Source organism: Carcharhinus amblyrhynchos, chromosome 15 (genome assembly GCF_965287045.1).
Source record: "Carcharhinus amblyrhynchos chromosome 15, sCarAmb.v2.hapA, whole genome shotgun sequence".
In the NCBI taxonomy this organism is placed as follows: domain Eukaryota; kingdom Metazoa; phylum Chordata; class Chondrichthyes; order Carcharhiniformes; family Carcharhinidae; genus Carcharhinus; species Carcharhinus amblyrhynchos.
This window is the reverse complement of record NC_137338.1, coordinates 16,811,291-16,824,129: the sequence shown is the minus strand read 5'-3', so window position 1 is coordinate 16,824,129 and position 12,839 is coordinate 16,811,291. Positions and strand designations below refer to the sequence as shown.

The window sequence follows — 12,839 nt, the reverse complement described above, 5'->3', positions numbered from 1 at the left end:
GATTTGCAAAGGAAACCAAATTTCACTTAAATTGAGTTGGACAAAAGAAGTGCAAAGTGCTATCTGTACATATAAAGGAAAATTGGCAATATACTGCACTACAAAGAAACATAGAAGCAGGAGTAGGCCATTTGGCCCTTCAAGCCTGCTCCGCCGTTCATTTTGATTATGCCTGATCATCAAATTTAATATCCTGATCCTTCCCCATATCCCTTGGTCCCTTTAACCCCACAAGATAGATCAAATTTCTTTTACCCTCAGTTCTAATCCTCAAACTATCACCCCTAGTTCTGGACTCCCCCACCATTGGGAACAACGTTTCTGAATCTATGCTGTCTAATCCTGTTAGAATTTTATAAGTTTCTATGCGCTCTCCTCTCATTCTAAACTCCAGTGTATATAATCCTAAACAATTTAGTCTCATATGATAGACCAGCCATCCCAGGAATCAGCCTGTTAAACATTTACTGTACTTCCTCTATAGCAAGGACATCCTTCCTTAGATAAGAACACCAAAACTGCACACAATACTCCAGGTGTGGCCTCACCAAAGGGTCATCTATACACAAAACGTTAGTTCTTCTCTCCCCACAGATGCTGTCAGATGTGCTGAGATTTAACTGCACTTTCTGTTTTTGTTGCAGCAAAACATCCTATTCCTATACTCAAATCTTCTCGCTATGAAGGCCAACTTATCATTTGCTTTCTTTACTGTCTGCTGTACCCGCAGGCTTACTTTCAGCCACAGATGCACAAGGACACCAAGGAGTATCAACCGCCCTCAATTTACATCCATGTCTATGTTGAAACAGCTGAGGATGAAGTTGAGACATCTATAAATGGAGTTTTTCTTTAACTGCTTTCATACACTTCACCCAAGAAGGTAGTCAGATTCTCAGTTCAATGTTTCATCCAAAAAAAAATCTGCGGTGTACTGCATTGAAGTGTCAGTCTAGATTTCATGCTCACATCCTGTAGTGGGACTTGAATCTAAAAGTGCTACACTAAACTAAGACCAAAAGTCAACTTGCAGGATTTAGCTAAGAGGTATACTGTTACATTGCTGAAAACCTCATTAGCAAAGTATATGAAATTTGATTTATTATTGTCACACGTCTTAACATAATGAAAAGTATTATTTCTTACATGCTATACAGACAAAACATACCGTTCGTAGAGAAGGAAATGAGAGAGTGCAGAATATAGTGTTATAGTCATAGCTAAGGCGTAAAGAAAGATCAACTTAATGCATGGTAAGTCCATTCAAAAGTCTGACAACAGGAGGGAAGAAGTTGTTCTTGAGTTGGTTGGTACGTGACCTCAGACTTTTTTTCTGAAGAAGGTGGAAGGGAGAATGTCCGGGGTGCATGGCGTTCTTAATTATGCTGGTTGCTTTGTTGAGGCAGCAGAAAGTGTAGACAGAATCGAAGATGGGAGGCTGGTTAAGGATATAAATGTTCTTATTAATCTTGAATCTCCTAAAGAAAATGCAACTAGTACAAATATCTAAATGACAGGCAATCTGATTAGAAATTTAAAATTCATTGTTATGGGGCATGAGCATCACTGGCAGGGCTAGCATCTATTGGCTGCGCCAGTATTTATTGTCAGTCTCTAATTGCCCTCCATTTCAGAGTCAATGACATTGCTATGAATCAGACCAGGTAAGAATGTCAAATTTCCTTCCCTAAAGGACATTAACCAACCAGATGTGTTTTTCCAACAATCAGCAATGGTTTCATTAGACTTTTAATTCCAGATGTTTTTATTGAATTCAAATTTCACTACCAGATTTGAACCTGGATGCCCAGATCTTGCTTTGGATCCCTGGATTACTAATCGTGTGACAATACCACAATGCCATTGTCTCCCCACTTTAATATTGCTGTTAGCACTTCAGCTGGCATAGCTTTATTTGGTGCACACTTTTAATTGCTTCTGATAGTACTTAGCTTAATGTGAAGATGTGGCATTGAAGTTACTTTATTATCGCATTCTATTTGAATATATTTAAGATCAGAGCAATTTTTATTTCATGACTTGGGATAGTCTAGCCTTACTGCATTAAATACTCATATAAGTGCAGCTCATTAAATAAATCCAATAGAATCAGTGTTATCGTGCTTATAATAATTTATATAAATTTCTTCCAAGCAGGTTAACAGTGTACAGAAATATAATCAGCACAATGTACACCTGCGTTTAGCAACATGGCACAGTCTACCAATTCAGAAGTTGGAAAGGATGATTGTTTAAACCCATCAAGTAGAGCAAACTTCAAGCCAATGTAACATGTAGTACGGATCTCCAGCATCTGGTGCACCTTATATCAACTATATTTGAATCAGTGCACTTTAGTAATTTCAAATGAGCAATAAAAGTGCAAATTCAATATACTAGGCAGGTGCACATTCGTTTTTTGTTGGAGACAAAATGCAGAGCTGCCATTTTGTAGCCATATTCACAATCCTAAATTTCTTGTTATTTGCCACTTGACTTATCTGTCCAACTGAGTCTCCTTTTTTTGGATTTTCACAGTTCCAATGACATTCAACTCTAGTTCTCTTTTTAAACAGGTAGTTTCAGTCCTCTGGCTTTACAGCTGGACCTTTGATCTTAATTGTGATGTCCATCATCTCATGAGCAGTGTGGGTTAAATTTACGTTGTGTTTTTGGATATAGATTAGGAGTAAAATTGTTGGTTTGTGTTTGGGATAGTTACTGTGTTAACCTACATTTTCTTAACAGCTTGCTGGGGTAGTGGGCACTACTTTACTCCTTCTATAAGGTTTCCTTTTAAACTACCTGTATTTCCCTTCAAGAATAAAATTAAAATTATTCATAATATATCTTTTGTTCTTCCCTTTGCTTTTTAATGTTCAGCTGTAACATTTTCCAGTTCTCACGAAGTGATCGTGCTAGAGACATTCACTTGATTACCTGGATGGTTGAAGCATGAAATTACATACATTCCACCCCCTCATTGTCCTTGAAGTGGTCATGATCTTTTGAAGCACTGTAATCAATGTGTTGTTGGTATATCCATCCACAGTGCTGAAAGGGAGAATGTTTTCTAAGATTTTTACCCAACACCAGTGAAAGAATTGCAATGTCCAAGTTCCAAGTCAGATTGGTTTATTACTCAGAAGAAAACCTGCAGGTGGCAGCGTTCCCATGCTTTTGGCCTCGACCTTAAAAAGTTTAAAGTTTATTTATTAGTCACTAGTAGAACATAGAACATTACAGCACAGAAACAGGCCTTTTGGTCCTTCTTGTCTGTGCCAAACCATTTTTCTGCCTAGTCCCACTGACCTGCACCTGGACCATATCCCTCCACACCCCTCTCATCCACATACCTGTCCAAGTTTTTCTTAAATGTTGAAAGTGAGCTTGCATTTACCACTTTATCTGGCAGTTCATGCCACACTCCCACCACTCTCTGTGTGAAACCCCCCCTAATATTCCCTTTAAACTTTTCCCCCTTCACCCATGTTCTCTAGTTTTTTTCTCCCCTAGCCTCAGTGGAAAAAAGCTGACTTGCATTCACTCTATCTAAAACCCATCATAATTTTATACACCTCTAACACTGCAATAAAGTTAGTGAAATTTCCGACCTTCTAGGTAGTACAGGTTGCACATGTCAAAGGTGCCTGGTAAGTTGCTGCAGTGCATCTTGTATAGTGCTGCTGGTATGCTGGTGTTGGAGGGAGTGAATGTTTAACGTGGCAAATAGGGTGCCAATCAACTTGGCTCTTTTGCCCTGGATCTCTTGTCGATGCTGCACTCAACCAGGCAAGTATTCCATCACACTCCTAGCTTGTACCTTGTAAATGGTGGATAGGCTTTAGCGAAGTCAAGAGGCAAATTTCTTGCTCCAGTATTCCTAGCCTCTGACCTGCTGCGTGTGATCCAATTCAACTTCTGGTCAGTGGTGACCCCAGAATATTATTGGTAGGGCATTCAGCAATGAATGCCATTGAATGTCAAGGGTAGATGGTCAAATTACTTTGAAGATAGTCACTGTCTGGCACTTGCCACTTGTGCCTGAATGTTGTCCTGGTCTTGCTGCATGTACAGTAAGAAGTCTCATAACACCAGGTTAAAGTCCAACAAGTTTATTTGATAGTAAACCCACAAGCTTTCAGGGTTTGCCCCTTCATCAGGTCACTGTTTACCCCAGTCCAACGCCGGCATCTCCACATCTTGCTGCATGTATGCAGACTGCTTCCGTATAAGCATTTTTAAAATGCTATTGCACACTGCATTCATCAGCAACTATCCCCACTTCTGACTTTATGATGGAATGCCATTAATGAAGCAGTTGAAGGTGGTTGGGTCAGAGCAATGTGCTGGGCTGAGGTGATTGGTCTAATCACAACAAATCTTCCTTTGTTAAATGACTCCACCTAGTGGAGAGTTTACCCCTCATTTGCATGGACTTCAATTTTGCTGGGGCTGTACAGTGCCACACGTCATCAAATGCTGCCTTGATGGCAAAGGCAGTCATGCTGGACATTTGAAATTCAACATGTTTGACCGACCATCTTTGGGCAAGGCTGTAAAGAGATCTGAAGTCTGGTGGCTTTTGCAGTTCACAAACTGAGCATTGATATTGGTGAGTAAATGCTACTTAGCACCATCAACAACAGTTTCCAGCACTTTGCTGATGACAGAGCCTGATGGGGCAGCAATTGGCTAGATTGGATTTATCCTGCTTTTTGCAGATGGAAAATTGCCCAAGTACGTTCCATATCTTCAGCTGTATGCTAACATTGCTGCAATAGAACACCTTGCTCGGGACATGGCTAGCTTTGGAGCACAGTTATACAGCTAACATGGTTGTCAGAACCTAGAACTGTGGCTGTATAGAGACTTATATGTCCTTTTGTAGCAAAGTCACTCAAGCAATCCAGGATTTTCACATTTATTCCAAACTTACTTAACAAGAAATAAATTAAGCACATAAATCTTAAGATTAAAAAAAAGCTTGCTTGACACCAGAATTAGTCAAAAGAAAGTGACTCTAAACTTATGAGAATACATCTCTCCACCCCCCCTGCCCCACCAATAGTTGCTTTCATACTAAATAATCCACATGCATCTTAATAATGCACCAAGTATATACAAATAAGAAAATATTGCATTAACTTCAGCACAATACTTAAAATCAGCAATAAAAATTTATTGATAGGCCATTAAAATGAGGATTTTTAAGCCAAATGAATCACAATATAGTAAGGATTAACAAGGAGGACTAAAACATAATAAAATATGGACAAAAACAAAATAAACAGGTAAATAATTTCAGACTCAAATTCAGCTATAAAGACATGATGGTAACATGATTTACATTTGGCTTAGGATTCAAAATATGGCAGTGACCAGCGTTCAGGTCGTGTTCCTTTACAGGGATGCAGGTACCAATTATTGATAGTCTTCAAAATTTGTGGGAGATGACCAGATAATCTTCTGTGATTCAAGCTGCACAGTATCACACTTGGGAATGGAAGAGGAGAGTGGAAAACATACTAAAAATCAGTACTTTAAAAATGTTTGTAATACTGAAAAACATAGTTAAAAGAATCAGCATAGAAACAAGCAAAAACAGGCTTGTGGTGCACAACACAAGTTTTGCAATAAAGTCAGCAAAGTTCAGACTGGGGTGTTGAGTTTGGTATAGTCCAGTTTTCTAGACACTCTGTTAAGAGAAAATAAAAATGTCATTTTCCCCACTAATTACAATATTCCAGCTAGTAATTGTTTCTTCTATCATAGAATCATACAGTGCAGAAGAGGCCCTTCGGCCCATCAAATCCACACCAACACATTCTACTCTTAATTCAACCAATTTTTAAAAGTATTAAAATCTCATTTTATTAACAGATTTATTCAAATTACTGGAGAACTTACAATGCCTCAGCTTTATACTGAGTATATTGTGTCAGAACAAAGCACAAAGCAGATATGAAATTAATTGCATGCACAATAGTTCAGCATGCCGCTCCCCATTTCATAATTCAAATAGGTGGAAAGAAATGGAAAAAATATTTTACTTATTAAATTCTTGCCTGTGGTATTTTAAAGCTACAATGCCCACTTTACATCTTCACACTCAGTATATATTCCTTAGAAGACCAACACAAATTATACAGGTTCTTTACTGAAATTCAGCTTAATGCGCAGCTGGGAAACTTGTTGAATAGAATTTTGAACTACAAATATACAATTAATAGCTATTCCACGAAGGGAGCAAATGAATAAAGGCAATGAGATGGAAAAAGTTAATGAGGGGGAGACATTTTTGTTTAAAAATTTAGCATCTGGTGGCAAAATGAAGTTTTCGCAATAACATTGTAAAAAAAATGAACACCCAGTGATGCTGCACACTCTAAAACACAGAGCTATAAGACCATTCCTTTCAGAACCAAAATACTGAAAACCTATATATTAGGGTTATTTATTAGGGTTATTTAATAGTTTAACTGAATAATAAACAAAATACTTCACCACATACCTGTTCCGAAATCTGGGTGATAAACATAAACTCTCAGTATTTCCTGAACTATTTATGATAGGTAAAAGAGTTCCTAAAAATAAGAGAATTAGACTTAATATTGCCCAATTTCAATCTGACAAAACTGCAGAAATGTAAAATTTAACCAACAGCATTTATTTTACCACAGCAGAACTATGAATATGGAATACCATGAAGGGTGGTCAAATCTGGCTGTTATAAGAACATAAGAAATAGGAGCAGGAGTAGGCCATCTAGCCCCTCGAGCCTGCCCCGCCATTCAGTAAGATCATGGCTGATCTGTCGTGGCTCAGTTCCACATTCCTGCCCTCTCCCCATAACCCTTAATCCCCTCGCTTATCAAAAACCCATCAACCCGTGTCTTAAAAATATTTAGCAAGGCAGCCTCCACCACCTCAACGGGCAGAGAATTCCAGAGATTCACCACCCTTTGAGTGAAGAAGTTCCTCCTCAACTCCATTCTAAACCGCACCCCCTTTATCTTGAGGCTGTGCCCCCTAGTCCTACTGTCCTTTCTGAGCGGGAAGAGCCTCTCCACCTCTATCCTATCCATCCAATTCATCATCTTATACGTCTCAATGAGATCTCCCCTCATTCTTCTAAACTCTAACGAGTACAAGCCTAGTTATTCAGCCTCTCCTCATAGCTCAACCCCCTCAACTCCGGTATCAGCCTAGTAAACCTCCTCTGCACTCCCTCCAAGGCCAAAATATCCTTGCGTTAAGTACGGCATATGGGATTGCATATACCATTAAGTCTCATAAAACTTTTCCACGCCAAAAGAAATTCAAGATAGTGCCAGAGTGAGGTGACTTCTTGCAAGCTGTGCCTAGCATTGCTTCAAATTCTATCTTTTACTCTTGTTCTATACTTCTAAAATTTCATTCCAACTCTTTTAAACTCTCTAACAATGCTTTAATACAATATTTTACAGAATTGGCAATCATTAGGACCCTGGAGACACCCGATCAGACTGACCTGAAATTGACCAGCCACCCACGTGAGCAGCAGCTGGCGTGCAGTCCCAGAGGCGGGGATTACACCACACCAGTTTTCAAAGACCAGGAAAATGCCCGAGAAGCCTGGGTCTACATTCGGAAGACTTCTAGAGCCCAGGAAAACGCCACGGGAGCTGGGACCTTCACTCCGCTGGTCTCCAATGACCAGACTTCCAAGCGAGGCTGGAGCCCTCCTCCATGCCCACAATTTCTTTGATCCAGAGAGCTACGACCTCCTGCAGGCTCCAAGCATTCCCTTCACTCCCCCTTCTACAGTTGCCCCACCCTGCTAAAAATTAATTCCTAACAATCACTAACGCTGCTCTTTTAAATTTATTTGAAGATTGAGAGATCCTCCGACCTCCAAAGGAAGACCCCGACCTGGCAGTGACCCAGCAGACCCCAACACATGGATGCAACCACCGGCTCATCCACGACCATGAACCCAGGGACTTCATCCACTTACCAGCCTTCGATCCATCCACACCAGGGTGTGGCTTGGATATCCACCAACAGCGACCTGGAACACCTGACTGCATAGACCCATCTACTGACGCAGGATCCGCAAGCGAGCCAACAAATCCTTCATCAATACACCGACCAGAGAGAACTTTATTGGACACAACTATATCTTTAACACTGCAAACCACTCTCACTGTCTCCCAGGCTTGAAAAGAAGCAGACACTCCAGGAAGCATGGAAAACATGCAGGCCTGCAGGTGAGAGTGAAACAATGCAGTCCCAAGGCTCCCCTCCCCAGCTTACTGCTTGCAAATGTCCAATCTCTGAAAAACAAACTAGACGAACATAGAGCCAGACTCACTTTCCAAAGATAACAGCTGTGTACTGTTTCACGGAGACATGGTTCACTCCTGTTCCACTGGAATGCGCCCTACAACCAGAGGGCTTCTCAATCTATCGAATGGACCATACAACAGCCTAAGGCAAGGCTAGGGTCTGCTTCCTAATAAACACCTTGTGGTGCTTAGACATACCAACACTAGCAAGTTTTTGCTCCCCAGAACTATAATACCTGATGCGGCATGGTGGCACAGTGATTAGCACTGCTGCCTCACAGCACCAAAGACCCGAGTTCGCTTCCCAGCTTGGGTCACTGTCTGTGAGGAGTTTGCACATTCTCCCATGTCTGCATGGGTTTCCTTCAAGTGCTTTGGCTTCCTCCCACATTCTGAAAGACATGCTGGTTAGGTATCTTGACTTGAACAGGTACGGACTGTGGAATTTCACAGTAACTTCATTACTTGTTACTAATAAACTTAAAAAAAGCTAAAATGCCACCCTACTGCCTTCCGCGGGAGTTCACCTCCATTATCCTGATGGCACGTTACATCCCACCCCATACGGATGTGAAGATCATGCTGGATGAAATATACACAACTATGAATAGCCTTGAGACGAAACATCCCAAGGCCTTGTTCATCATGGCAGGGGACTTCAGTCAGGCCAAGCTCAAGAGCATACTACCAAACACGTCTTCTGTTCTACCAGAGATCCAACATCCCAGACCACTGCTACACAAATATCAAACATGCCTACTGCTCTATTACCCACCCACTCTTTGACAAATCAGACCACAAGGCTGTGCTCCTGCTCCCAGCTTACAAGCAAAAACTGAAGCAGGAGAATCCAAAGAAAGGTGTGCAGTTTTGATCTGAGAATCAGATAATCTCCTTCAGGACTGCTTGGAGTCAGTGGACTGGTCAGTATTTAAAAACTCTGTGACCAGCCTGAATGAGTATGCCACTATAATGGCTGACTTCATTAGTAAATGTGTAGAAGAGCGTGTGCCAAAGAAGCAAATCCACGTGTTCTCCAACCGGAAACGATGGATGAACAGGGATATCCACTGCTTACTGAAGTCTAGGTCTGAGGCATTCAAGTCAGGCAACCCTGACCTATACAAATAAGCCAGATACAATTTGAGACCCAAAGATGCCAAAAGACAGTACCAGACCAAGCTAGTGTCCCAGACTAGCCATACAGACCCCGACCGACTACGGCAAAGTCTGCAAGACACAACAGGCTACGGGATGAAGGCATGTAAAATCGCCGGTTCCAACTCACCTCTCTCTGATGAGCCAATGCATTCAATGCCCATTTTGAGCAAGAGGTCAGCGAGAGGATACCCTCCACCCTGGAAGCCCTGGATGAATCTGTATCTGGGATCACCACTGCAGATGTCAGAGCAGCTTTATCAAAGGTCAACCTACAGAAAACAACTGGCCCAAATGGGGTACCTGGATGGGCACTCAGATCCTGCGGATCAGCTGGCGGGGGTATTCGCAGACATCTTCAACCTCTCTTTACAATAATCTGAGGTCCCTATCTGCTTTAAAGAAGACGGCCATCATCCAGGTACCCAAGAAAAACCAAGCAGCGTGCCTCAATGAATATCATCTGGTGGCGCTGAAATCCATCATTATGAAATGCTTCAAAAGGCTAGTCATGGCACGAATCAGTTCCAGCCTCCTGGACTACCTGGATCCACTACAGTTTGCCTATTGCCACAACAGCTCCACAGCAGACGCCATCGCCTTGGCCCTGCACTCAACCCTGGAGCACCTAGATAATAAAGACACTTATTTCAAACTCCTATTTATTGACTACAGCTCAGCCTTCAACACCATCATTGCCGTGAAACTAATCTCCAAACTCTGTGGCCTGGGCTTCAGCTCCTCCCTCTACAACTAGATCCTGAACTTCCTAATATCTCCTCCACGATCATCTTCAACACCCGTGCCCCACAAGGCTGTGTTCTTAGCCCCCTACTATACTCCTTATACACCTACAGCTGTGTGGCCAAAATCCTCTCCAATTCAATTTTCAAGTTTGCTGACAACACCACCGCAGTGGGTCGGACAACAAAGAATAAAGAAAATTACAGCACAGGAACAGGCCCTTCGAACCTCCAAGCCTGCAATGACCATGCTGCCCAACTTAATTAAAACCCACTACCCTTCTGGGGACCATATCCCTCTAGTCCCATCCCATTCACGTACTTGTCAAGATGCCCCTTAAAAGTCACTACCGTATCCGCTTCCATTACCTCCCCTGGCAACAAGTTCCAGGCACCCACCACCCTCTGTGTAAAAAATCTGCCTCACACATCTCTTTTAAACTTTGCCCCTCAAATCTTAAACCTATGCCCCCTAGTAATTGAATCTTCCACCCTGGGAAAAAGCTTCTGACTATCCATGCCTCTCAATCTTGTAGACTTCTATCAGGTCTCTCCTCAACCTTGGTCACTCCAGTGACAACAAACTAAGTTTCTCCAATCTCTCCTCGTAGCTAATGCCCTCCATACCAGGTAACATCCTGGTAAATCTTTTCTGTACCCTCTCCAAAGCTGCCACATCCTTCTGGTAGTGTGGTGACCAGAATTGAACACAGACCTCAAACAATGATGAAACAGAGTACTGAATGAGATAGAACTGGTGCGGCGACAATAATTTCTCCCTCAGTGTCAACAAAATGAAGGAGATTGTCATCAACTTCAAGAAGCGTAGAGGAGAACATGTCCCATGTCTACATCAGTGGGGACGAAGAAGAAAGGGTCGAGAGCTTCAAGTTTTTAGGTGTCCAGATGACTAACAACCTGTCCTGATCCCCCCATGCCAACACTATAGTTAAAAAAACCCACCACGCCCTCTATTTTCTCAGAAGACTAAGGAAATCTGGTATGTCTGCTACAACTCTCAACAAGTTTTATAGATACACCACACACAGCATTCTTTCTGATTGTGTCACAGCTTGGTGTGGCTCCTGCTCTGCCCAAAACTGCAAGAAACTACAAAAGGTTGTGAATGTAGCCCAATCCATCATGCAAACCAGCTTCCCATCTGCTGACTCTGTCTACATTTGCCACTGCCTCAGCAAAGCAACCAGTATAATTAGTGACCGTATGCATCCTAGACATACTCTCTTCCGCCTTCTACCATTGGGAAAAAGATACAAAAGTCTGAGGTTACATACCAACCAACTCAAGAACAGCTTCTTCCCTGCTGTCAGGCTTCTGAATGGAACTACCTCATACTAAGTTGATCTTTCTCTACACCTTAGCTGTGACAACAACACTATCTTCTGCACTCTCTTTCCTTTTCTTCTTTATGAATGGTATGTTTTACCTGTATAGCACACAAGAATATACTTTTCACTGTATACTAATACATGTGACAATAATAAATCAAATCAAAGCTGTTTCCACTTGATGGAACAATTTTTCAATGCAAAATTTCTGAAATATTGAGTCACTATCTGTTTTCAAAACATCCTCAACCAAGGATTCAAAGAAGTGCAAAGCAATTCCATTAGGTGGGCTGTAACTAACAAATAGTTAGGTGATATATTTTAATACATACCACAACTGGAGTACAATCCTGCATTATCTTCCCATTTAATATTGGAGTCCAAAGTAACATTCTGTAAAGAGTTAAAGGAAAAGATTATAAACAGAAGTCAAAATGGGCTGAATTGCATTAAATATGGTCAATGTTATAAGCATTATAGTTGGTAACATTCATAAAATAGGCAGGTGGGAGCTATTTGGCCCACTGAGTATGCGGTATTTCATTTGAAGTGCAATCCAGTTAGTTCCGCTGTAGAAAAGGTTAAATTTGACAATTATTTACAATTAGTAGTAATTCAAATAATCAAAGTATATTAATCCAATATATGATGCAGAATTGTGGCCATTAGCATCTTACTCATAATTAATAAGTGAGAGAAACCACATAGCCCCAAGCCAATGATGCAAGATGGATTGAACAGTTTTGGTCTGAAACCATCAACCTCCCTACCAATTAAATTTATCACCATATATGCCCTACATTTAAAAGTCTATTATTCAAAGAAGAACAGATATTAAAATATTCAGCCTTATGCCTTAAAGTAATGCAGTTTAATTTGTGATGTTGTAAAAGAAGCAGCCATTTTCCTTTATATTCAATTATATAAGTTTTATAATTAGCTTTTGTAGCTATGTAGTTTTCATGACGTTTATTATTTAGGAATATGACATGATACATTTTTAAACAAATCTTGCTGCCTTAACTTTAGCACACCGATCACTTTTAAGCACCAGTTTTACCTGCATTTTGTATAAACTGTAATTTCAACAAGGCTATGCATTACTCTGTATTTTTAATTAACTTATACAAAGCATGGTAGATAAAACAAAAACATGCAATGACAGGAGTGTCCTTTCAAACCAAAACATACCGATAAGTGTGTGTTTTAATGAGAGTTGTACAGGACACGAAATACTGATATCTTTAGATAAAGTAGAC

At 40.9% G+C, this 12,839-nt stretch overlaps 1 protein-coding gene across 1 annotated transcript in view; it reads right to left on the bottom strand.

Annotated features, from left to right (window-relative positions):
* Window positions 1–11,901: 11,901 nt before the first annotated feature.
* Window positions 11,902–12,839, bottom strand: part of LOC145353515 (uncharacterized) — a 117,644-nt gene continuing 116,706 nt past the window's right edge. The window contains exon 32 of the mRNA XM_080204324.1: window positions 11,902–11,973. Within this exon, the coding sequence (XP_080060450.1) occupies window positions 11,902–11,973 (72 nt within the window). The remainder of the gene's footprint in view (window positions 11,974–12,839) is intronic.